This window comes from Salmo salar, chromosome 14 (genome assembly GCF_965601325.2).
Source record: "Salmo salar chromosome 14, fSalSal1, whole genome shotgun sequence".
NCBI classification, from domain to species: Eukaryota; Metazoa; Chordata; class Actinopteri; order Salmoniformes; family Salmonidae; genus Salmo; species Salmo salar.
This window is the reverse complement of record NC_138304.1, coordinates 15,174,045-15,199,331: the sequence shown is the minus strand read 5'-3', so window position 1 is coordinate 15,199,331 and position 25,287 is coordinate 15,174,045. Positions and strand designations below refer to the sequence as shown.

Here is a 25,287-nt window from a genome sequence, read left to right as displayed (position 1 = left end):
GAACGAGGCAGAGGTGAGAAAGCAGCAGAGTGAAAGAAGGGAAAGAGAGGCAGAGGTGAGAAAGCAGCAGAGTGAAAGAAGGGAAAGAGAGGCAGAGGTGAGAAAGCAGCAGAGTGAAAGAAGGGAAAGAGGCAGAGGTGAGATACAGAAAAGGGAGAGTTAAAGGGCGAGAGAGAGACAGAAGAGGGAAAAAAGACTGAAAAACCACAACTTCCTCATGTAGTAGTAGTAGTAGTTCACTTTTGCGTACCGGTATCCTATGACACACAAACCTACCTGAAACATCCCCTCAAGCATTCTTTTTTTTCCTTTTCTGAACTATACGGCTCAAAAAAATAAAGGGAACACTTAAACACTTCCTAGATCTGAATGAAAGAAATAATCTTATTAAATACTTTTTTCTTTACATAGTTGAATGTGCTGACAAAAATCACACAAATAATCAATGGAAATCCAATTTATCAACCCATGGAGGTCTGGATTTGGAGTCACAGTCAAAATTAAAGTGGAAAACCACACTACAGGCTGATCCAACTTTGATGTAATGTCATTAAAACAAGTCAAAATGAGGCTCAGTAGTGTGTGTGGCCTCCACGTGCCTGTATGACTTCCCTACAACGCCTGGGCATGCTCCTGATGAGGTGGCGGATGGTCTCCTGAGGGATCTCCTACCAGACCTGGACTAAAGCATCCGCCAACTCCTGGACAGTGTGGTGCAACGTGGTGTTGGTGGATGGAGCGAGACATGATGTCCCAGATGTGCTCAATTGGATTCAGGTCTGGGGAACGGGCGGGCCAGTCCATAGCATCAATGCCTTCCTCTTGCAGGAACTGCTGACACACTCCAGCCACATGAGGTCTAGCATTGTCTTGCATTAGGAGGAACCCAGGGCCAACCGCAACAGCATATGGTCTCACAAGGGGTCTGATGATCTCATCTCGGTACCTAATGGCAGTCAGGCTACCTCTGGCGAGCACATGGAGTGCTGTGCGGCCCCCCAAAGAAATGCCACCCCACGCCATGACTAACCCACCGCCAAACCGGTCATGCTGGAGGATGTTGCAGGCAGCAGAACGTTCTCCAGGTCCTGCACGGTGTTGGGCTGTAAGCACAACCCCCACCTGTGGACGTCGGGCCCTCATACCACCCTCGTGGAGTCTGTTTCTGACCGTTTGAGCAGACACATGCACATTTGTGGCCTGCTGGAAGTAATTTTGCAGGGCTCTGGCAGTGCTTCTCCTGCTCCTCCTTGCACAAAGGCGGAGGTAGCGGTCCTGCTGCTGGGTTGTTGCCCTCCTACGGCCTCCTCCACGTCTCCTGATGTACTGACCTGTCTCCTGGTAGCGCCTCCATGCTCTGGACACTACGCTGACAGGCACAGCAAACCTTCTTGCCACAGCTCGCATTGATGTACCATCCTGGATGAGCTGCACTACCTGAGCCACTTGTGTGGGTTGTAGACTCCGTCTCATGCTACCACTAGAGTGAAAGCACCGCCAGCATTCAAAAGTGACCAAAACATCAGCCAGGAAGCATAGGAACTGAGAAGTGGTCTGTGGTCCCCACCTGCAGAACCACTCCTTTATTGGGGGGGTCTTGCTAATTGCCTATAATTTCCACCTGTTGTCTATTCCATTTCCACAACAGCATGTGAAATGTATTGTCAGTGTTGCTTCCTAAGTGAACAGTTTGATTTCACAGAAGTGTGATTGACTTGGAGTTATTGTGTTTAAGTGTTCCCTTTATTTTTTTGAGCAGTGTACTTAACTCAGCTTGCCCAACTACATAAGAAGGCATTTGTAGCCTCTAATATGCAACTCCCTGGTGCTAGGATGTACTATTGCTAAACGGAATATTACCTAGGCGTATGGACCTGCAATGCCGGAGACGCTTGAAAAACTATTTTCTCTCCACGTTGGCCTGCTCTTCCGGCAGTTGACCCCATTGGCTTTGCTTTCCCTCCTATTTATTTAGTTTCGTACACAGCCAGAAGTGGCATTTTATCAAATTCTCTATACAATAAGGATCCTTTCATAACCAGTGCGGTTTAGAGGGTTAGATGATTTATAGATCAGTCAACATAACAGGAAGTCGCCCAAGCTGTGACCCGCCAACCAACCAGCTCCCTGCAGCCAGGCCGTTAGTGAGTTAGCGTTGAGCTCTGGATAAATGCCCACAGTGTGCTGCTGGACAGTAGGGTTAGCACTTAGTTCTGGGCTACGCTGCTAGTTGCCTCAGGCACAAACTCTCACAGTTCCCTAGAGTATCTCCGGTCTGCTGGACACTAGCCAAGCACCCATTAGCGGTAGCAGCTTCTCTCCAGAGTCCTGGCACACGCGATGGGGGCTGCATGGAGCTTGCTTACACACACAGGAGTGTCATGGTCTTCCTACCAAGCTTTAAAACATGCTTTATAATAAACAATTAAAAACATCGGAACAATTATAGATGCGGCTCTAATACACAGAGCCCATGCTTCAGGACCAGGAGTGTTTCCAGATTACCTGACAACACCAGGAAAAACTCCTGGCCCTATTCTTAGATGTTTTACGCTGATAGTATTCTTCTCTGTCCAACTCCCCCCCCCCCCCCCTTCTCTTTCACACATAAGCTAATTAAAATTATAGTGTTGGCATGTTGGCACAACTTTCATAAAATATTTAGAGTGAGAAATTAATCTCTCTCATATTTAGCTTGGCAGAGAGAGCAAGAGAGATTCTCCCTTCTCACCGTGTATTCAGCCGGGAGAGAGATAGACCTTATGTTTGTGCCACAAACTCCCACAAGACGTGAAGGCTGAAACATCTGCCACAGCTGTACAGTGTCCCTTCCCAAAAAGGACTGCCAAGTCCACTCCTCTACTTGGATTCACCCATTCCTCTACCTCTCCGTATTCCTCCTTTTCCTCTTCAAATCAAATCGTATTTGTCACATGCGCCGAATACAACAGGTGTAGACCTTACCGTGAAATGCTTACTTGCAAGCCCTTAACTCCATTTTCTTAACTGCATTGTTGGTTAAGAAAATATTTGCTAAATAAACTAAAGTAAAAACTTTTATTTTTTTTTTATTTTTTTAGTAACAAGGCTATATACAGGGGGTACCAGTACCGAGACAATGTGCGGGTGTACAGGTTAGACAAAGTAATTTTTACATGTAGGTAGGGTTAAAGTGACTATACATAGATAATAAACAAGTAGCAGCAGTGTACAAAACAAACAACGCAAATAGTCCAGGTGGCCATTTGATTAATTGTTCAGCAGTCTTATGTCTTGGGGGTAGAAGCTGTGAAACATATTGGACCTAGACTTGGCGCTCCAGTAACACTTGCCGTGCGGTAGCAGAGAGAACAGTCCATGACTTAGGTGACTGTAATCTGACAATTTTGGGGTCTTCCTGACACCGCCACATATATACAGTATCAGTCAAAAGTTTGGACACGCCTACTCATTCAAGGGTTATTCTTTATTTTCACTATTTTCTACAATGTAGAATAAAGTGAAGACATCAAAACTATGAAATAACACATGGAAAGTGTTACATTTAAATATATTTTATATTTGAGAGTCTTCAAAGTAGCCACCCTTTTTTCCACATTGTTATGTTACAGCCTTATTCTAAAAGGGATAAAAAAAACTTTTTGGAAAATCTACACACAATACTCCATAATGAGGAAGCAAAAACAGAAACAATTAAATATCACATGTACCTAAGTATTCAGACCCTTTACTGAGTACTTTGTTGAACCTTTGGCTGCGATTACAGCCTCGATTTCAGTCTTCTTGGCACACCTGTATTTCAGGGAGTTTCTCACTTTCTTCTCTGCAGATCTTCTCAAGCTCTGTCGGGTAGGATTATTTTCAGGTCTCTCCAGAGATTTTTGATCGGATTCAAGCCCAAGCTCTGGCTGGGCCACTCCATGACATTCAGAGACATGTCCGGAGGCCACTCTTGCGTTGTCTTGGCTGTGTGATTAAGGTTATTGTCCTGTTAGAAAGTGAACCTTCACCCCAGTCAGGTCCTTAGCAGGTTCTCATCAAGGATCTCTGTACTTTGCTTCGCTCATCTTTCCCTCGATCCTGACCAGTCTCCAAGTACCTTCCGCTAAAAAACACTGTGCTTCACTGTAGGGATGGTGCCAGGTTTCCTCCAGATGGGACGCTTGGCATTCAGGCCAAAAAGTTCAATCTTGGTTTCATCAGACCAGAGAATCTTGTTTCTCATGCTCTGAGAGTCTTCAGGTGCCTTTTGACAAACCACAAGCGATCGGTCATGTGCCTTTTTGCTGAGGAGTGGCTTCCGTCTTGGCACTCTACCATAAAGGCCTGATTGGTGGAGTGCTGCAGAGATGGTTGTCCTTCTGAAAGGTTCTCCCATCTCCACAGAGGAACTCTGGCGCACTGTCAGAGTGACCATCAGGTTGCTGGTCACCTCCCTGACCAAGGCCCTTCTCCCCCGATTGCTCAATTTGGCTGGGCGGCCAGCTCTAGCAAGAGCCCTGGTGGTTCGAAACTTCTTCCATTTAACAAATGATGGAGGACACTGTTCTGTGGACCTTCCATGCTGCGGACATTTTTTGGTACCCTTCCCCAGATCTGTGCCTCGACAATCCTGTCTCGGAGCTCTAAAGGCAATTCTTTTGACCCCATGGCTTTGTTTTCGCTCTGACATGCACTGTCAACTGTGGGACCTTACATAGACAGGTGTGTGCTTTTCCAAGTCACATCCAATCAATTGAATTTACCACATGTGGACTCCAATGAAGTTGTAGAAAGATCAAGGATGAGCAATGGAAACAGGATGCACCTGAGTGCAATTGAGTCTCATAGCAAAGGGTCAGAATACTTATGTATATAAAAGGTGTTTTTTATTTTTAATAAATTAGCAAACATTTCTAATAACCTGTTTTCGCTTTTTTCATTTTATGGAGAATTGTGTGTAGATTAATAAAACAAACTGAAATATCACATTTACATAAGTATTCAGACCCTTTACTCAGTACTTTGTTGAAGCACCTTTGGCAGCAATTACAGCCTCGAGTCCTCTTGGGTATGATGCTACAAGCCTGGCACACTTGTATTTGGGGAATTTCTCCCATTCTTCTCTGCAGATCCTCAAGCCATCAACAAAACACCAAATAATGGAAAAATGGTGTCGCATCCCTCCAATAGAGTTCCAGACACATGTAGAATCTATGCCATTGACGCTGTTCTGGTGGCTCAACACCCTATTTAGCAAGACACTACCTACGGTGTTTCCTTTATTTGATCACTTACCTGTATATTGCTGCTTTATCTGTGTTGTTCACCATAGCGGTAAGCGAGGAGGACGTAGAGTACATTATCTGCTTATTACCAACTTGCCTGCTGTGAGATACAGAGCGCGACAGAGAAAGAACTTTGTGATGCTTGGTTAATTCATGTAAAATGCGTCAATGTTAATGGGAGATGTACACCAACATTTCTGTTAGGATTCAGCCCTTAGTAAATAAGGTCATAACTCAAGTTAAATAGCAGCCACGTATCTGAACCACAACAAATTCTAATTCTTGGAGAAACTTGGTGTATTAAAGTAGCCTATCGTGTTGAACTACTTTGGGGCAATAGGCCATAGCAGAAAAGATGAGAAAAGCCAAACAGCTTTTTGGAGGATACAATGGCCGTCAATCTCATTATGTTCTGCTTTGCAGTCCATCAATCTAATAAGCTCCATACTATTCATCAACATGGGAAGACCTATTACATAAAGTCATTACTGTAATGCCAAGCATTACCATTCACACACAGGCATTCCTGGCACCACACTACTCTGGAAACACTCCTTTCTGGATCTGCCTCTAACTATAACCTACGCACACACTGGGCTACGTGACATACATACACATTGCTCTCCCGTCTGGCTGACGCTCTCCCATCTCTCAAAAGTCATTACCTTCCTGAACACTGTCCCACCACACACTGGCTGACAGTCATGAGCTAGGTGAATCATTGAGGTTATGATAAGGGGTGTGTGATATTAGTGTGTGTGTGTGTGTGTGTGTTATTAGTGTGTGTGTGTGTGTGTGTTATTAGTGTGTGTGTGTGTGTGTGTGTGTTATTAGTGTGTGTGTGTGTGTGTGATATTAGTGTGTGTGTGTGTGATATTAGTGTGTGTGTGTGTGATATTAGTGTGTGTGTGTGTGATATTAGTGTGTGTGTGATATTAGTGTGTGTGTGATATTAGTGTGTGTGTGATATTAGTGTGTGTGTGATATTAGTGTGTGTGTGATATTAGTGTGTGTGTGATATTAGTGTGTGTGATATATTAGTGTGTGTGATATTAGTGTGTGTGATATTAGTGTGTGTGATATTAGTGTGTGTACACTGGCTGGCTGACGCACATTCCTGGGCACCAGAGAGGAGAACCCATCAGTGGCAAAGCACCAGACAGATTCAGCCCACTGATCACAGACACACACTGGGGCTCTGTGGCGAGAGAAACACAGGACACACACAGCTCCCTGTCTGACAGACGCTCTCCCCGCTCACATATATTACCCCCACACACACACACACGACATTGTGCCTGTCCCACCCCGCTGTTCATGACACTGGGGCTCTGTGAGCGGCACATGATACAATGACGCACACGCAATACATACAGTGGCTGCCTGCGTCTCAGCCAAAGCCCACTGGGCGTAACATTCATTTCCCAATACAGACACTGGACCTCAGACAGCAGAGTCCCTCTATCCCTCCACCCACCCTCTCCTCCATCCTCTCCGCCTTTCCTTTCTCTGCAAGCTCACCCCAGCCAGAGCATTCACTTCACCCACCTCAACTCAACACAGAGCCATCAGAGAATTCCAGGGGATTTCTGGGAGAAAGAAAAAAAACTTAGTTGTTGGCTTCCTCCTACACACACTGTCCACAGACTCCCACGGGGACAAGCAAACACACGGTGTACTAAGACACACACGCCAACAAGCAAAAAACATGTCCACAGAGACAAGCAAACACCCACAAACAGGAGCAGATCCACACACACGACATCCCAGTGGCAGACAGACATTCATGAGGACTTCATAACAGTGAGTCAAGTGTGCTAAAACAAGAGCTGCTGCTAGCTTAATTCATACTCATCTCAATTCCAGCTTTCTAAACATCACTTGTTGGCAGTGCTCAAAATGTGCATCTATTTTTTTTTTAAGTCATGTCTTATTTCAATTCCAGGAGGGGGAGAAAAAAAAAAAAACAAAAACTGTAGATATCACACACACCGCAATGGAGGACAACTAGATTTCCCATCTCTACATTTCTCTCCACCAAAAAAATGGCATTTGACTAAGGGTATCTGCCTACCTCGATGTTTCTCAGTAAATTGAAAGCATCCCGTTCTGGGGTTTCCTTGATGGATTTATTTAAGGTCACATCCTGAATCAACATATTTCTCAATATATTCTTCAATATATCATGGGAGCATATTGGCACATGGCATGTTGCCCCATATATGGCTCTACTTCCCCGGCTCGTTTGTTGTGCCTTCTCGCTGCTCATTTAGATGCTAAAGATTGAAAAGTTCAAAGCCCTCACGGTTCATTCTCTTGCTCCATCTCTCCCTCCTGTAAAGGCAGAATTTCATTATTCTGATGGGCATGCCTTGGCATATAAATAATCAGAGACACACACACCCCCTCCCCAACACACTCACAGACATAGGCCTACTCACAAACACGCATACGTAAGTGCACAAAACATGCAGAAACATTAAGGCGCACGCAGACATTCACAAAACACACAATCGCACGCACATACAGACACGTGTAAACACATGAAGGCGCATCACATCTTCAAAAACTGGTCTTCAGCTGAGGCTTTCAGCTCCTACCGTACACCATCAGCCATTTCTTTAAAACTACTACCTTTCAAGGAGGAGAGCTTTCAACATTCATTCTACTTTCTCAGCACTACGCTTGAAAGCCCACTTTCAACTGTCTAAAAGCATTTTTCAGGCACTGAAAATACTTTGAAACTGGTGCTTTGAACAGACCTGGAGATTCTCCGAGCTAGGCCATGGCGGTTCCAATCCGTGATATTCAACAGCAGGAAAGTGGTAAACGTGAACGGTTCGGTTAAACCGTTCTGGATAACAAACGGGCTGCGTTGAACAAGGCCTAACTCAGGAAAAGACCAACATAAGCCACTGCAGCACAAAAGACTGGTAACAGTCATCTGATGTGCTCAGTGGTATGAAAACTACAGGTTTTACAAACCTTACAACTTCAAAGAAAGGTCAGTGTGTGTGTGTGTGTGGTGAGAATCCCCAGGTCTTCCTCTGGTCTCAGACACCGAAAGTGACTCGTCTAGCAAGAACAAACACAGCAAACTTTACAGGGGCATTTTTCCTTTCGGTTTCCACCCAGCAACAGACAAAAACATTCCATGTTGTAATATCAAATATGACATGGGGGGGGGGGGTTCAGATCAAAAGTGTGTGTTATGAGAACACTCTTGCAGGTGTGTGTGTGGGGGGTTTAAATAAGTCTTTCAAAGAGACAGTTTAAACTGAGACCAGGGGGATTCTCGCCACACACACACACACGTTGAGAAACATTATATGAAGTTAGAATGGTTGGGCTTCTATAATGAATGAGAGGTCTTGTGAGGACATAAGACGAAAGTCCCCAATTGAAATGGTATCCAGGTACAAGATAAGGTAACAGCCTCACACAAAGTTACTACCTGTGTCGTGGTCACAGGGCCTCGGGGACTGCTGGATTTCTCAAGGACTCAGCACTTCAATAAATTGACAGCATTACTCATTATGAAGAGGGGCCATTGAAAATAAAATAACCGGTAAAAATATTTAAACTTATCCAAAAAAGAAACGTCCTCTCGCTGTCAACTGCGTTTATTTCTGCAAACTTAACATGTGTAAATATTTGTATGAATATAACAAGATTCAACAGACATACACTGAAGAAGTTCCACAGACACGGGGGGGGGGGTGAAACTCAACAGTCGTACATCACCTCATGCACTGCACCAGATTTTCCAGTTCTTTCTGTGAGATGTTACCCCACTCTTCCACCAAGGCACCTGCAAGTTGCCGGGGGGGGGGGGGCCTTAGCCCTCACCCTCCGAGCCAACAGGTCCCAGACGTGCTCAATGGGATTGAGATCCGGGCTCTTCGCTGGCCATGGCAGAATACTGACATTCCTGTCTTGCAGGAAATCGCGTACGGAACGAGGAGTATGGCTGGTGGCATTGTCATGCTGGAAGGTCATGTCAGGATGAGCCTGCAGGAAGGAAGGGTACCACATGAGGGAGGAGGATGTTTTTCCTGTAACGCAGTGTTGAGATAGCCTGCAATGACGACAAGCTCAGTCCGATGATGCTGTGACACACCACCCCAGACCATGACGGACCCTCCAGCTTCAAATCGATCCCGCTCCAGAGTACAGGCCTCGGTGTAACGCCCTTTCCTTCGACGATAAACACGAATCCGATCATCACCCCTGGTGAAACAAAACCGCGACGCATCAGCGAAGAGCACTTTTAGCCAGTCCTGTCTGGCCCAGCGACGGTGGGTTTGTGCCCATAGGCTACGTTGTTGTCGGTGATGTCTGGTGAAGACCTGCCTTACAACAGGCCTACAAGCCCGCAAGTCCATCCTCGCTCAGCCTATTGCGGACAGTCTGAGCACTGATGGAGAGATTGTGTGTTCCTGGTGTAACTCGGGCAGTTGTTGTTGCCAACCTGTACCTGTCCCGCAAGTGTGATGTTCGGATGTACCGATCCTGTGCAGGTGTTGTCACACGTGGTCTGCCACTGCGAGGACGATCAGCTGTCCGTCCTGTCTCCCTGTAGCGCCGTCTTAGGCGTCTCACAGTACAGACATTGAAATGTATTGCCCTGGCCACATCTGCAGTCCTCATACCTCCTTTCAGCATACCTAAGGCACGTTTATGCAGATGAGCAGGGACCCTGGGCATCTTTCTTCTGGTGTTTTTCAGAGTCAGTAGAAAGGTCTCTTTAGTGTCCTAAGTTTTCATAACTGTGACTGTAATTTCCTACAAGTATGGGCAACCGTGTTTAAACCCTTTCCAATGAAGATCTGTGAAGTTATTTGGATTTTTATGAATTATCTTTGAAAGACAGGGTCCTGAAAAAGGGACGTTTATTTTTTTGCTGAGTTTACATACATCAATGATGACAATAATACACACACAGGATTTGGAAAGTATTCAGACCCCTTCACTTTCTCCACATTGTTACATTACAGCCTTATTCTAAAATGGATTAAATAAAGTTCCTCAATCTACACAATACCACAATGACAAAGTCATTTTTTTGTTTGTTGAAATGTTAGCAAAATGTATTAAAAAATAAAACAAATACCTTATTTACATAAGTACTCATAAGTACCTGAAACCCCACCTCTTTAAGGAATACCTAGGATAGGATAAAGTAATCCTTCTAACCCCCCCCCCCCCCCCCCCCTTAAAATATTTCGATGCACTATTGTAAAGTGGTTGTTCCACTGGATATCATAAGGTGAATGCACCATTTTGTAAGTCGCATTAAATGTAATGTAATGTACTCAGACCCTCTGCTATGAGACTTGAAAATGAGCTCAGGTGCATCCTGTTTCCATTGATCATCTTTGAGATGTTTCTACGACTTGGAGTTCACCTGTGGTAAATTCAAGTGATTGGACATGATTTGGAAAGGCATACACCTGTCTATATAAGGTACCACAGTTGACATTGCATGTCAGTGCAAAAACCAAGACATGAGGTCGAAGGAATTGTGCACAATCCTGTGCCCCGACACAGGATTGTGTCGGGGCACAGATCTGGGGAAGGGTACCAAAACATTTATGCAGCATTGAAGGTCCAAGAACAGCGGCCTCCATCAATTTTAAATAGAAGTTTGGAATCACCAAGACTCTTCCTAGAGCAGGCCGCCTGGCCAAACTGAGCAATCGGGGGAGAAGGGCCTTGGTCAGGGAGGTGATCAAGAACTCGATGGTCACTGACAGAGCTCCAGATGGGAGAACCTCCCAGAAGGACAACCATCTCTGCAGCACTCCACCAAATCAGGCCTTTATGGTACAGTGGCCAGACGGAACCCACTCCTCTGCAAAAAGGCATATGAGAGCCCACTTGAAGTTTGCCAAAAGGCACCAAAAGGACTCGCAGACCATTAGGAACAAGATTCTCTGGTCTGATGAAACCAAGATTGAACTCTTTGGCTTGAATGTCAAGCGTCATGTCTGGAGGAAACCTGGCACCATCCCTACGTTTTTCAGCGGCAGGGACTGGGAGACTAGTCAGGATTGAGGGAAAGATGAACGGAGCAAAGTACAGAGAGATCCTTGATGAAAACCTGCTCAGGACCTCAGACTGGGGCGAATGTTCACCTTCCAACAAGACAACAACCCTAAGGACACAGCCAAGACAACGCAGGAGTGGCTTTGGGACAAGTCTGAATGTCCTTGAGTGGCCCAGCCAGAGCCCGGACTTGAACCCGTTCGAACATCTCGCGAAAGACCTGAAAATAGCTGAGCAGCGACACTCCCCATCGAACCTGACAGAGCTTGAGAGGATCTGCAGAGAAGAATGTAAGAAACTCCCCAGATACAGATGTGCCAAGCTTGTAGCATCATACCCAAGAAGACTCTAGGCTGTAATCGCTGCCAAAGGCGCTTCAACAAAGTAATGAGTAAAGGGGCTGAACACATGTGATACAAGTTTTTTTATTTAATAAATTTGCCAACATTTCTAAAAACGTGTTTTTGCTTTGTCGTTGCGGGGTATTACGTTTATGCTGAGGATGTATTTTTTATTTAATCCATTTTAGAATAAGGCTGTAATGTAACAAAAGTCAAGGGATTTGAATACTTTCCGAATGCACTGTATACTGTGTGTGCAAGGGAGACAGCCGGGCATTCGTGCAGTCCAGTCCGTTTCAGCCATAACATGGACTCTTTAACAATGTGATGCAACTCGGTTACTCCTTGCTGAAACAAGCAAATCAGTATTCGGTTGCCATGGCAACGCCCCACACAATGCATCAGTCATGGAAACAGAACAGGCTTGGAATGTTTAATTCTGTCAATTTGACTGGTAAACTCTTCGGGTACACTCGCAAAGGCTGCCTGGTATTGTCATGCAATTTCCATGTTAAAGTAGAATAAACATTCAAATGATTTTAACTGGATGTGGCTGATGTTAACTTTGTCATGTCAGTTGAATAAATACATATTTTACTTCCTGCTTTGCGCCTATGGGGACACTCGCAATGACCGCTAGTCCACCCACTATGCCATAATTGACTTGAATGGGGATGCCCATTATCTTTCTATGGCAACACAGTCGGGAGCGGAGGAGAAAAATGTGCATTTTACCTGTTTGGGATAGGGGGCAGTATTTTCACGGCCGGATAAAAAACGTACCCGATTTAATCTGGTTACTACTCCTGCCCAGAAACTAGAATATACATATAATTAGTAGATTTGGGTAGAACACTCTAAAGTTTCTAAAAAACTGTTTGAATGGTGTGCGAGTATAACAGAACTCATATGGCAGGCCAAAACCTGAGAAGATTCCATACAGGAAGTGCCCTGTCTGACAATTTGTTGTCCTTCTGTAGCATCTCTATCGAAAATACAGCATCTGTGCTGTAACGTGACATTTCCTAAGGCTTCCATTGGCTCTCAGAAGGCGCCAGAAAGTGGAATTGGGTGTCTGCTGTCTCTGGGCGAAGAACAGCAGGAGAATTTGTTAGTGGTCAGCCTGGTAACAGTGAGACAGAGGCGCGTTCACGAGAATTCTCCATTTTTTTCTTTCAGCCTTGAAATGAATACAATGTCGGTGTGAATATTATCGCTATTTTACAAGAAAAATAGCATAAAAATTGATTTTAAACAGCGTTTGACATGCTTCGAAGTACGGTAATGGAATATTTAAGTTTTTTGTCACGAAATGCGCTCGCGCGTCACCCTTCGGATAGTGACCTGAACGCACAAACAAAACGGAGCTATTTGAATATAACTATGGATTATTTGGAACCAAAACAGCATTTGTTATTGAAGTAAAAGTCCTGGGAGTGCATTCTGACAAAGAACAGCAAAGGTAATCCAATATTTCTAATAGTAATTCTGAGTTTAGGTTGTCCCAAACTTGGTGGGTGTCAAAATAGCTAGCCGTGATATCTACTCAGCACATTTTGCAATATTCTTTCACCGAAAAGCCATTTTAAAATCTGACACCGCGATTGCATAAAGGAGTTCTGTATCTATAATTCTTAAAATAATTATGTATTTTGTGAACGTTTATCATGAGTAATTTAGTAAATTCATCGGAAGTTTGCAGTGGGTATGCTAGTTCTGAACATCACATGCTAATGTAAAAAGCTGGTTTTTGATATAAATATGAACTTGATTGAACAAAACATGCATGTATTGTATAACATAATGTCCTAGGAGTGTCATCTGATGAAGATCATCAAAGGTTAGTGCTTCATTTAGCTGTGGTTTTGGTTTTTGTGACATATATGCTTGCTTTGAAAATGGCTGTGTGATTATTTTTGGCAGGGTACTCTCCTGACATAATCTAATGTTTTGCTTTCGCTGTAAAGTTTGAAATCGGACAATGTGGTTAGATTAACGAGAGTCTTGTCTTTAAAATGGTGTAAAATAGTCATATGTTTGAGAAATTGAAGTTATAGCATTTGAGGTATTTGTATTTCGCGCCACGCTCTACCATTGGATATTGGTGAGGCTAGCGGAACGTCTGTCCTTAAGTTAAAAACAAAAATATTTTACCGTCATCCAAATGTCCATGACCATCACAGCCCTAGATATAAGACCACCATAGAAGTCTTAACGTGTTTTTAATTCTTCATCATTTGGAATGGATATACTGCTTCCATACTATCATACAATGTGTTATATCTCAAAGTGATATGGCTGTATGTGTTATCAAATAAACGTGACATAAAAAATAAAAAAATAAATCGACAGTGCAGTAAACAAAAAACCCTGTTCATTGCGAAGCTAAATGACTTCAGTGTCTACACTTCCTCTTTATGGGTAGATAATGACAGAACGAGATACTGTAGGCAGATATGGTTCTGTTTGGCGTCTGTATCTGCCCTCTGATGTTCTGAACAGTAATTGTAGCTATTCCAGGAAAGCATCCTATAATGACGCAAGGTAAAGTTCCATGTTCTACGCACCCTTCAAAGCAGGCTTCCAACTTATTTGACCCCAAGTTCTGAGAAAAAAAGGTCTGTTTTGTCCAAATCTCTTTAAAAAAGACTAGCAAATCAGCTCCAAGTGATTTACATTTTGGAAAGCTGTTCCAAAGTACTCGCACGCATAACTGAGCGATATATGTGATCGCAGATATGTCTAAGCAAGGTTTGAAATGTGTTTGTCAAACTTTATATCTGTTTGGTCTTCTTGCGGTCAATTTGCAGTCTACAAATGACTTGTAAATATGTTTCCTGCCCCCTGACCATCCGCTCTTGAAAGAAATAGGCCCCGAGGCTGAAACTAGTTGATGATCCCTGCTTTAAAGGCCTGCTTTCCTTATCTCCTCTCCTTCATGATCACTTTGGTTGAAAGGACCTCCCACCATGCTGCTTCTAATATCCTGTCAAATCAGCGGTAATGAAAAAGAGGCTAATTGAGCATTTTTCAATGTCATCTACTATTAGTATATCATTATATTACCATCTTATACAATGACGCATTGCGAAACACCTCTACTTATTAGTTCCTGTGAGAGATAGCAGAGAGGAGAGGAAAAAGAGGAGGACACTTACGATCTAGTCCGTTGGCGTATCTCATGCTGATTTCACAGTGGCCCCACACGGCACTGACGATCGGGTACAGCTTCTTCCCCTTCAGGCCTCTGAATGCCACACCAAGGTACTGTCCGTCCACCATGAAACTCAACGTGCCCTCGTCCATATCCAACACCACTAGAAGAGCATCCGGCAATACGAAAGCCTCCTCTGGCTCTAAGAAACACGGATACGAAGGTAGGGAAGCCTGGGCCCGGTTCTTACTGTCATGGTACAGTCGGTTCCTGCCCAAGTCCCACCCCCAGGACTCAGAGTCACTGCCTACTAGTGCCGTGTAGCCGACCGAGTGTAAGGGGGCGTCGGCCGTGGCTACTCCCACCACAGCGTGTGTCCCTCGCTGTCTCGCCGGCCAGTGGATGCGCCAGACGTGGAGCCCCCGCGTGTAGCCCACCCTGCCGCGGATGCAGTCGGTGCTCTGCGCTACAGGATGGCGGTGGAAGGTCAGTTTATCCTCCTCTTTGATGAAAACGTTAAGCGAGCGGTCCTCCGGGTTCCAGGCATGGCGGAGCTGGAGGTCAGGGGGCGCGGGGGGCATGTCCAACAGCAGGTCCAGCCGCGGCGGCTTGTAGAAGTCAGGGCCCCGCAGCTCGGGGTGGAGGTGCCGGCGGTGGGTCGACGGGCGGAAAGAGGGCGAGCCACCCTCGCCACGACTGTCCACTGACTTGACGCCGCCAGAGATCTTCTGACCCATGGTGTCGGCGAGAAAGGGGGAGAGGGAGGAAGGTGTTAGTGTCGGTCCTCTGTCGCCCCAGCGTTACTTCATTAAAGCAGATGTTTCGGTGCAGTAACCAGGGGAACCACAGGGAGTGGTGATGACGCACTCCTGTCGGTGGCCGACTTCACAACGCCGCTTTCAAAAAGGGGGCCGCCAACGACACTCCTGAGAGGAGAAAGCAGAGAGAGAGGACTGTGAGTGCATGTAAGGGTACGTTACAGCTAGTTATGACTTTGCCGTTCTCTGTTCTGGCCCAAATCACTGCCTCCTTGCAGAACACACAGAAAGAGCTAGAGACCAGAGAGAGAACAAGAGCTATAACAAACACACCAAAAGTGAGATACTTCCCCTAGAGTAGAACTCAGAGGACACTAATGCTCCTTTAGATAATACATTTTTCAATAACCGCCTTTTAGAAAAGCAGCCGAGTTGGCAAAAATTATTTTTTATTTTTTTTAAATGTATTGCTCCATCCTCGAGCTTCCAAAGCCTTAAAAAAAAATAAAAAAAAAAATAACTTTAAACAAAATCCCTCCTTGCCGCAGTGTCATTGATCCATGGTGATGTGAAAAAGAACGCTCTGTGAACTAGATAATGGAAGATTGGCTGATAAGCTAAAAATACTAGGGCCCTATGTAACAATAGCAGGCAGTTCCTGTTTGGGACACACACACTTCCTGCTCAGCTGAAATGACACATCAGTCTCTTCCAGGAATGAGGGATAGCTATTCCTTAACACAGGGAAAGGGACACTCATACCAGACTGACACACCTCTTGGGGGTAGACACACACACAGTGTGTGTGTTGTGTATATATACACAGCATGGGGAAGAGAGATATATATATATATATATATCTATATATATATATATATAGTACTGTACACACAGACGTCAGACTGTGAAATACAGGTCTACTGTTGCTATGTAAGCTAATATCCACAGACACAAATGCAGTACTGTATAACACAACACTCAGACAGAGTGAGGTCAGCAACTGCCTGAGAGAGAGGTCTGTCTATGTAAGTTAGCAGGAAGTAGGGTGACCAGACGGCCAGACAGCTGTGAGTCATGCCCCCCACCTCTCTCGGTCTTCCATTAAATGAGAAGAGGAATGAGGTCATGAGAGTTGGCAGTGTGTGTGTGTAGCACCAGAGAGTTCAGGTCCCAGCAGGGAGTGTGTGTGTGTGTGTGTGTGTCCAATTAACTGTTCAGAGTGTGTCATAAGTGGGCAGGTGGGTTAGGGCTGGGTTCTTATGGAAGTTTCTGGGAGAATGTCATTAGCTACTCAGTAACTGTAGCCAAACTGTAGTCGTGTGTGTGTGTGTGTGTTACTAGGTGTAGTTCTGTACAAGTGTCTTTCTCTGTATTATCTGTGTCTATGGCTGCGTTTACACCGGTAGCCCAATTCTGATATTTTCCCAAATAATTGGCAAAACAGCTGATCTGACTGGTCAAAAGCCAAATTAGTTTAAAAAAATATCAGAATTGGCCTGCCTGTGTGTGCCCCTTTGTGCGTGTGTGCGCGTGTACGTACAGAGCATGTCTATTCCTCCCATTTCCCCCAGATGGCTCCTCTACATCGAGCTCAGCTGGCTTAGATCCAGTCTGGGAGGGCATGTGGGTGGTAACCTATGCATTACGCCTTCCTCAAGGGGGTGCTTCACCTTTGACCTGCAACACCACGGTTACCCTTCTGAAGGGGGCTAGACCCAGAGGTTGCAGTGTAGAGCTGCAACATACCAGCTGTTTACATTTCGATCCTACCATCCCATTTGAGTTAGATCTCTCTCGTTCTCTCCCGTCTCTGGCACACTCCCTCGCTCACCCCAGTCTTCTGACGACTTATTTAGGAGAGTCTGCTCTTCTCCGTCCTCATCCCTTCTTTTAGCCGGGCTAGACAGGTATGGCAGTTAGGGGAGCAGAAAGGACAGCATATAGCATGGGGAAGAGCTAAATACAATTTTTTTTCTTGAGGGAGACAGAAAAGCATGATGAAATGGAGGTATATGAAGAGAAAGCAAGAGAGCGCACAAGAGCAAGAACGAACGCAAGACAGAGCGCGAACGAGAGCGAATCCACAGACCGACAGAAAAAGTCACTGAAAAAGACAGAACCAAACAAAGGGAGGTCTAACGTGGGGGGGGGGGGGACGGGGGGGGGGGGGGGACTTGGCCACCTTCCCTCTAACAACCATAAAAAAAATGCAATTGCATAATGTGTGTATAAAGTCCCTTCTGCCTCAGAACCATGCTTTCATGCATATCCAAAATGCCCTGACTGGGGAGACAGGCTTTGATGTGACACACACACGCAATCTCGCACTCTGAGACACAGCTCCTTCACACCGACATTCTTTTTGTCACAGTAGAGTCATTACCTCAGGACAGCTGCGCACAAACACAAGATGGAGGACTTCTAGGGAAAAGTCATAATAATGTTTGGGAAATAACCAAAAAGATCAGTCTGTCGGCTTCACAGGAGGAATAACCCAGACCAGCATGTTAACGGGAATCCAAAACAGTGTGTATTTAAACAGACCAACACATACCTAGCAACCCTGGTTCTAATTAGTGGTGTGTGTGTGTGTGTGTGTGTGTGTGTGTGTGTGTGTGTGTGTGTGTGTGTGTGTGGCTATGAAGTGTGAACTGCAGTGAAGCGTAAAGCCTATACAAACTATTCTAAAACAACTGTTAGCGTCTACATAATTGAGATTCATTTCTAGTGAGGATATGCCAGCGGTAGGTAGATTGTACGCAGTGTTATTTAGAGTACCGTAATTTCCGGACTATTAACCTGTTAGGGCTAGGGGGCAGCATTTGCACGTCTGGATAAAAAAAATGTACCCGATTTAATCTGGTTACTAATCCTACCCAGTAACTAGAATATGCATATACTTATTATATATGGATAGAAAACACTCTAAAGTTTCTAAAACTGTTTGAATGGTGTCTGTGAGTATAACAGAACTCATTTGGCAGGCAAAACCCTGAGACATTTTCTGACAGGAAGTGGATACCTGATGTGTTGTATTGACTTTAAACCTATCCCATTGAAAAACACAGGGGCTGAGGAATATTTTGGCACTTCCTATTGCTTCCACTAGATGTCACCAGCCTTTACAAAGTGTTTTGAGTCTTCTGGAGGGAGATCTGACCGAACAAGAGCCATGGAACGATGATGTCCCATTAGACACCTGGCGCGCGAGTTCATGTTGGGTACCCTCGTTCCAATACGTTATAAAAGAGTATGCATTCGTCCACCTTGAATATTATTCATGTTCTGGTTAAAAAAGGCCCTAATGATTTATGCTATACAACATTTGACATGTTTGAACGAACGTAAATATATTTTTTCCCCTCGTTCATGACGAGAAGTCCGGCTGGCTTAGATCATGTGCTAACAAGACGGATATTTTTGGACATAAATGATGAGCTTTTTTGAACAAAACTACATTCGTTATGGACCTGTGATACCTGGAAGTGACATCTGATGAAGAGAATCAAAGGTAATGGATTATTTACATAGTATTTTCGATTTTAGATCTCCCCAACATGACGTCTAGTCTGTATCGCAACGCGTATTTTTCTGGGCGCAGTGCTCAGATTATTGCAAAGTGTGATTTCCCAGTAAGGTTATTTTTAAATCTGGCAAGTTGATTGCGTTCAAGAGATGTAAATCTATAATTCTTTAAATGACAATATAATATTTTACCAATGTTTTCTCATTTTAATTATTTAATTTGTGACGCTGACTTGACTGCCGGTTATTGGAGGGAAACGATTTCCTCAACATCAATGCCATAGTAAAACGCTGTTTTTGGATATAAATATGAACTTGATAGAACTAAAAATGCATGCATTGTCTAACATAATGTCCTAGGAGTGTCATCTGATGGAGATTGTAAAAAGTTAGTGCATCATTTTAGCTGGTTTTATGGTTTTGGTGACCCTGTCTTTGACTTGACAAAACATTACACACAACTCTTGTAAATGTACTGTCCTAACATACTCTAAATTTATGCTTTCGCCGTAAAACCTTTTTGAAATCGTAAAACGTGGTTAGATTAAGGAGATGTTTATCTTTCAAAGGGTGTAAAATAGTTGTATGTTTGAAAAATTTGAATTTTGACATTTATTTGGATTCAAATTTGCCGCTCTTGAAATGCACCTGCTGTTGATGGAGTGCACCACGGGTGGCACGCTAGCGTCCCACCTAGCCCATAGAGGTTAAGCGCACCTGAATATAAGCCGCACCCACTGAATTTAAAAAATATATATTATTTTGAACATAAATAAGCCGCACATGTCTATAAGCCGCAGGTGCCTACCGGTACATTGAAACAAATGAACTTTACACAGGCTTGAACGAAACACGGCTTGTAACAAAAATAAATAGGCTTTAAACGAAACACGGCTTGTAACAAAAAATATAGCAGTAAGCTTTAGTTGTCTTTTTGCACTGAGTCAATTCCTCACGCTGCTGTTTCCAACGTCTTATCATCGACTCATTAACACCAAGCTCCCGTGCAGCAGCTGTATTTCCTTTTCCAACAGCCAGATCAACAGCCAGATCAATCGCCTTCAACTTGAAAGCTGCATCATATGCATTTCTCCGTGTCTTTGCCATGATGAGGGTGACAAAATGACTACCGTAATCATAATGATGGGAAGTTTGAGAGCGCTCGATTTAATCTAAACAGTAAACAAAAAAGTTGTTTGACCTTAACCTATTCGGCAATTTCATTGGTCTAATGAAAGCTTCATGCCGCCCAAAAAAACTGAGCACGTCACAGAAATGTGTTTTTTTTAAGAATTTTATTTTTGGAAAGCGGGAAAAATCCATATATTAGCCGCGTCATTGTTTAAGCCGCGAGGTTCAAAGCTGGGAAAAAAGTTGCGGCTTATAGTCTGGAATTTACGGTAAGTCAAAATACAGACAGAATTCCACAGGATGATTAGTCTTTAAGAGATAAGGAAGGATACTCCACACTGTCAACGGGGGCCGTTGATCCTGTTAAGCCATACAGAAGAGGACGGCGGGAGAGCTCTCAATCTATCCCGCTCTCCTCCATTTATTTACCATCCTTTTCCCTCCAACTTTCCCTGTCAGTTTATTTAGCCTCTCTCCCTCCCGCCATCCCTCCAAATACTACATAAGCCGCTGTCCGAATCCAGAACTGTCACAACTTCCTTTTAAAAGAACCCAGTTGAACGCACAAGGTGCCATTTTGAAATCAACTATTTAACTAGGCAAGTCAGTTAAGAACAAATTCTTATTTACAAATGATGGCCTATTAAAAAAGGCCTCCTGCAGGGACAGGGGCCTGGGATTAAAAATAAATATAGGACAAAACACACATCACAACACTACATAAAGAGAGACCTAACATAGCAAGGCAGCAACACAACACAGCATGGTAGCAACACGGTACAAACATTATCGGGCACAGACAACAGCGCAAAGGGCAAGAAGGTAGAGACAACAATACATCACATAAAGCTACCACAACTGTCAGTAAAAGTGTCCATGATTGAGTCTTTGAATGAAGAGATTGAGATAAAACTGTCCAGTTTGAGTGTTTTTTGCAGCTCGTTCCAGTCGCTAGCTGCAGCGAACTGAAAAGACGAGACCCAGTGATGTGTATGCTTTGGGGACCTTTAACAGAATGTGACTGGCAGAACGGGTGTTGTGTGTGGAGGATGAGAGCTGCAGTAGATATCTCAGGGGGGAGTGAGGCCTAAGAGGGTTTTTATAAATAAGCATCAAACAGAGGGTCTTGCAGTCTTGCGACAGGTATACAGAGATGACCACTTTACAGAGGAGTATAGAGTGCAGTGATGTGTCCTATAAGGAGCATTGGTGGCAAATCTGATGGACGAATGGTAAAGAACATCTAGCCACTCGAGAGCACCCTTTCCTGCCGATGTATAAATTACATCTCCGTAATCTAGCATGGGTAGGATGGTCATCTGAATCAGGGTTAGTTTGGTAGCTGGGGTGAAAGAGGAGCGATTACGATAGAGGAAACCAAGTCTAGATTTAACTTTAGCCTGCAGCTTTGATTTATGCTGAGAAGGACAGTGCACCGTCCAGCCATACTTCCACGTACTTGTATGAGGTGACTACCTCAAGCTCTAAACCCTCAGAGGTAGTAATAAGACCTGTGGGAAGAGAAGCATTCTTCTTACCAAACCACATGACCTTCATTTTGAAGGTGTTCAGAACAAGGTTAAGGGCAGAGAAAGCTTGTTGGACAATAAGAAAGCTTTGTTGTAGAGCGCTTAACAAAATCCAGGGAGGGACCAGCTGAGTATAAGACTATCATCTGCATATAAATGGAAGAGAGAGCTTCCTACTGCCTAAGCTATGTTGTTGATGTAAATTGAGAAGAGCGTGGGGCCTAGGATTGAGCCTTGGGGTACTCCCTTGGTGACAAGCAGTGGCTGACAGCAGATTTTCTGACTTTATACACTGCACTCTTTGAGGTAGCTAGCAAACCAGGCCAAAGACATCAATACTCCTTAGCCGGCCCACAAGAACGAAATGGTCTACCATATCAAAAGCTTTGGCCAAGTCAAAAATAGCAGCACAACATTGCTTAGAATCAACGGCAATGGTGACATTGAGGACCTTTAAGGTTGCAGTGACACATCCATAACCTGAGTGGAAACCAGATTGCATATCCGAGAGAATACTATAGACATCAAGAAAGCCAGTCAGTTGATTATTGACAAGTTTTTCCAACACTTTTGATAAACAGGGCAAAATAGAAATAGGCCTATAACAGCTGGATCAGCGTGATCTCCCTCTTTAAATAAAGCACAAACTGTGGCTGCCTTCCAAGCAATGGAACCTCCCCAGAAAGGAGAGACATGTTAAAAAGGTTGGACAAAGGCTGGCAATGGGCAGCAACCTCAAAAGAAGAAAGGGTCTAAACCATCTGACCCAGATGGTTTTTTGGGGTCAAGTTTAAGGAGCTCCTTTAGCACCTCGGTCTATGTGACCGCCTGCAGGGAGAAACTTTGTAGCGGGGCAGGGGAAAAAGAGGGAGAAGCATCCGTGATAGTCACATTAGAAGGGGTGAGAGATGAGGAAATGTTGGACAGGCAGGGAGGCTTGGCTGAGTCAACTAGGAATCCTGACTTAATGAAGTGGTGATTAAAGAGCTCAGCCATGTGCTTCTTGTCAGTAAAAACCACAGCATCAACATTAAGGGTGTCATGACGTTGCCCTCTTTGGGTCCAGAGAGCACCATCACCCTCTCTATACTCCTTACACCAGGCTCTGTAAGAGAGGTCGTAAATTCCTGGAGGAGACCCTCTCCTCATGGCCAGAGTATAAGAGAGCGTGAGTTTTCATAGAGAGAACAAAATAATTTCTTCCACCTCACAGAAGTTGACAACCGAACAATATTCAGGTTCTGGAGAAGGTATAAAAGATCGGTGAATAATCCAGCTACGAACTCGTCCGGTTGGTACAATTTTGTGAAACTCATGAGACAATACCGCCACATTACCATAACCATGTTTATAGAAGAGTCTCAGTTATGAGGCTTACATCTAATGGTTGTATAAAATGAATAAGGATGAAGCTATTTGTGAGATGATGGGATGCTATGTAATGATGTTAATGTGAGAGAATTGTATTTCTGTTTAAAGTTTCCTAAGTCATTGGCACGCCCCCAGGGGCACAGACAGGACCTGGCGTCATGAGGCAGCCTTTTTCTATGTCCCGAATAAAACCCCCACCTAGGTTTTCTATCATCAGACCAGCTTACCTCGATAACCAGAGGGCCAAGGTTTGAGAGGAGACCACGCTTACCTCAATTACGAGATGGCTAAAGGTTGCAGACCATGCATTTCTCTTGCTGAACTTTTAACCATACCACGTGGTTAAACTCAGACTATCGATACCGACAGAATAAGAACAAGTCTTTGATATTAATAACTAGTCTGCAGCTAGGAATTCGGTATCATTGAACGCGAAGACCGACAACCACCGAAACATTTATTCTATAACGACATGAATGAATGTCACTCAGAACTATCCATTCTAACCACGACAGAGAGAGAGCGGACAAACTCTCCAACAGAAACTAGCTTTTCAACAGAGATCAACAACACACTGAGCGTAAATATATATATTGATTGCAATTATTCCCGAATGAGCGAGCGTTCATGTGCAAAGGTTTAGCATTTCAAATTGTTATAATTATCAACTCTGTAGTGCCTTCTCAGTTGACCCCCCACTCCCCTTTTGTCTAACAAGCCACCATGCCGGTTTAGCCCACTAGGGGACATTATCATTTCCTTGTAACCATATGTACTGTTTGTTATGCATTTCTGTGAATTACTTAGTTAGTAAATAAAGGATTTTAAGACAATTGATGTATGGATGAGTCAGTGAAGACTGGGTTCGTGCAGATAACCAACAATTTACGACGTTTGGAATGAGACTAACGTGAGGTAAATAATAATTCATTAAATTGAAGACTAATTGATCAGATATTAAAATATCTGAAAGTTATATTAGGAAAATTATAACTTTGTAATATGAATATTTTCCTTGGTGCCCCGACTTCCTAGTTACATGATTAATCAGTTTGATCACGTAATAATAATAATAATAATAATAATTAGACAGTTATTTGACAAATAAGTCTTCAGTTTTAATGATGCCAAAGACACAAGGGACATGGGCAGCTGTGGGGAGGGTTATTCTCCCTCACTAACTTTAAGCATCAGCTGTCAGAGCAGCTCACAGATCACTGCACATAGCCCATCTGTAAACAGCCCAGCCATCTACCTACCTCATCCCCATACTGTATTTATCTTACTCCTTGCACCCCAGTATCTCTACTTGCACATTCATCTTCTGCACATCTACCATTCCAGTGTTTAATTGCTATATTGTAATTACTTCGCCACTATGGCCCATTTATTGCCTTAACCTCCCTTATCTTACCTCATTTGCACTCACTGTATATAGACTTTTCTTTTGTTCTACTGTATTATTGACTGTATGTTTTGTTAATTCCATGTGTAACTGTTGTTGCATGTGTCGAATTGCTATGCTTTATCTTGGCCAGGTCGCAGTTGCAAATGAGAACTTGTTCTCAACTAGCCTACCTGGTTAAATAAAGGTGAAATATATATACATTTTTAATTCTCCAGGTCTTTAACCGTTTTCCAGAACTTCTTGGGGTTAGACCCACAGAGCAAGCACTGCTCCTTTAACTAACTAACTTTGGCCTTCCGGATAGCCTGACGTGAAATTATTTCTCATTTGCCTGAACGAGAGCCCGTCAGCATGAGTATGCGTGTGCCGGGCCTTTTGCCAAATGCAATTCTTGGAGGTGGAGTAACTCTGCAAGATCACGATCGAACCAGGGGCTGAACCTGTTTTTAACTAATTTTCTTTGAGGGCGTGTATGTTAACAATACCATTGAAAATATAAAAAATGAAGGTCCAAGCGTCTTCGACAGAGGGGTTGACTAGACCATGTCAGCTAACATTCTTTAACATGGTAGGTAAGTTAACCTATCTAAACCTTGTAGTCATCATGGCCAGATTATGTGCCCAGGGGCCTAGACCCACTGGGGTCCCCATTGATTTGGTTGTAATGTTTGAGTCACTCAAAAAAAGACTTGCAGGAAATACGTTTTAAAACTGCTAAAATGAACGCGCCGCCAACAAGAGGGGCATGAACAATG

The 25,287-nt window shown here is 43.9% G+C and overlaps 1 protein-coding gene across 4 annotated transcripts in view; it reads right to left on the bottom strand.

The window, feature by feature from the left end:
• Window positions 1-25,287, bottom strand: part of LOC106568937 (SPRY domain-containing SOCS box protein 4) — a 122,149-nt gene that overhangs the window by 35,812 nt on the left and 61,050 nt on the right. For all 4 annotated transcript variants that reach the window (XM_014139784.3, XM_014139787.3, XM_082960768.1 and 1 more), the window contains one exon: window positions 14,815-15,736. In XM_014139784.3, the coding sequence (XP_013995259.1) occupies window positions 14,815-15,547 (733 nt within the window). In that variant the 5' untranslated portion in view covers window positions 15,548-15,736. The remainder of the gene's footprint in view (window positions 1-14,814; window positions 15,737-25,287) is intronic.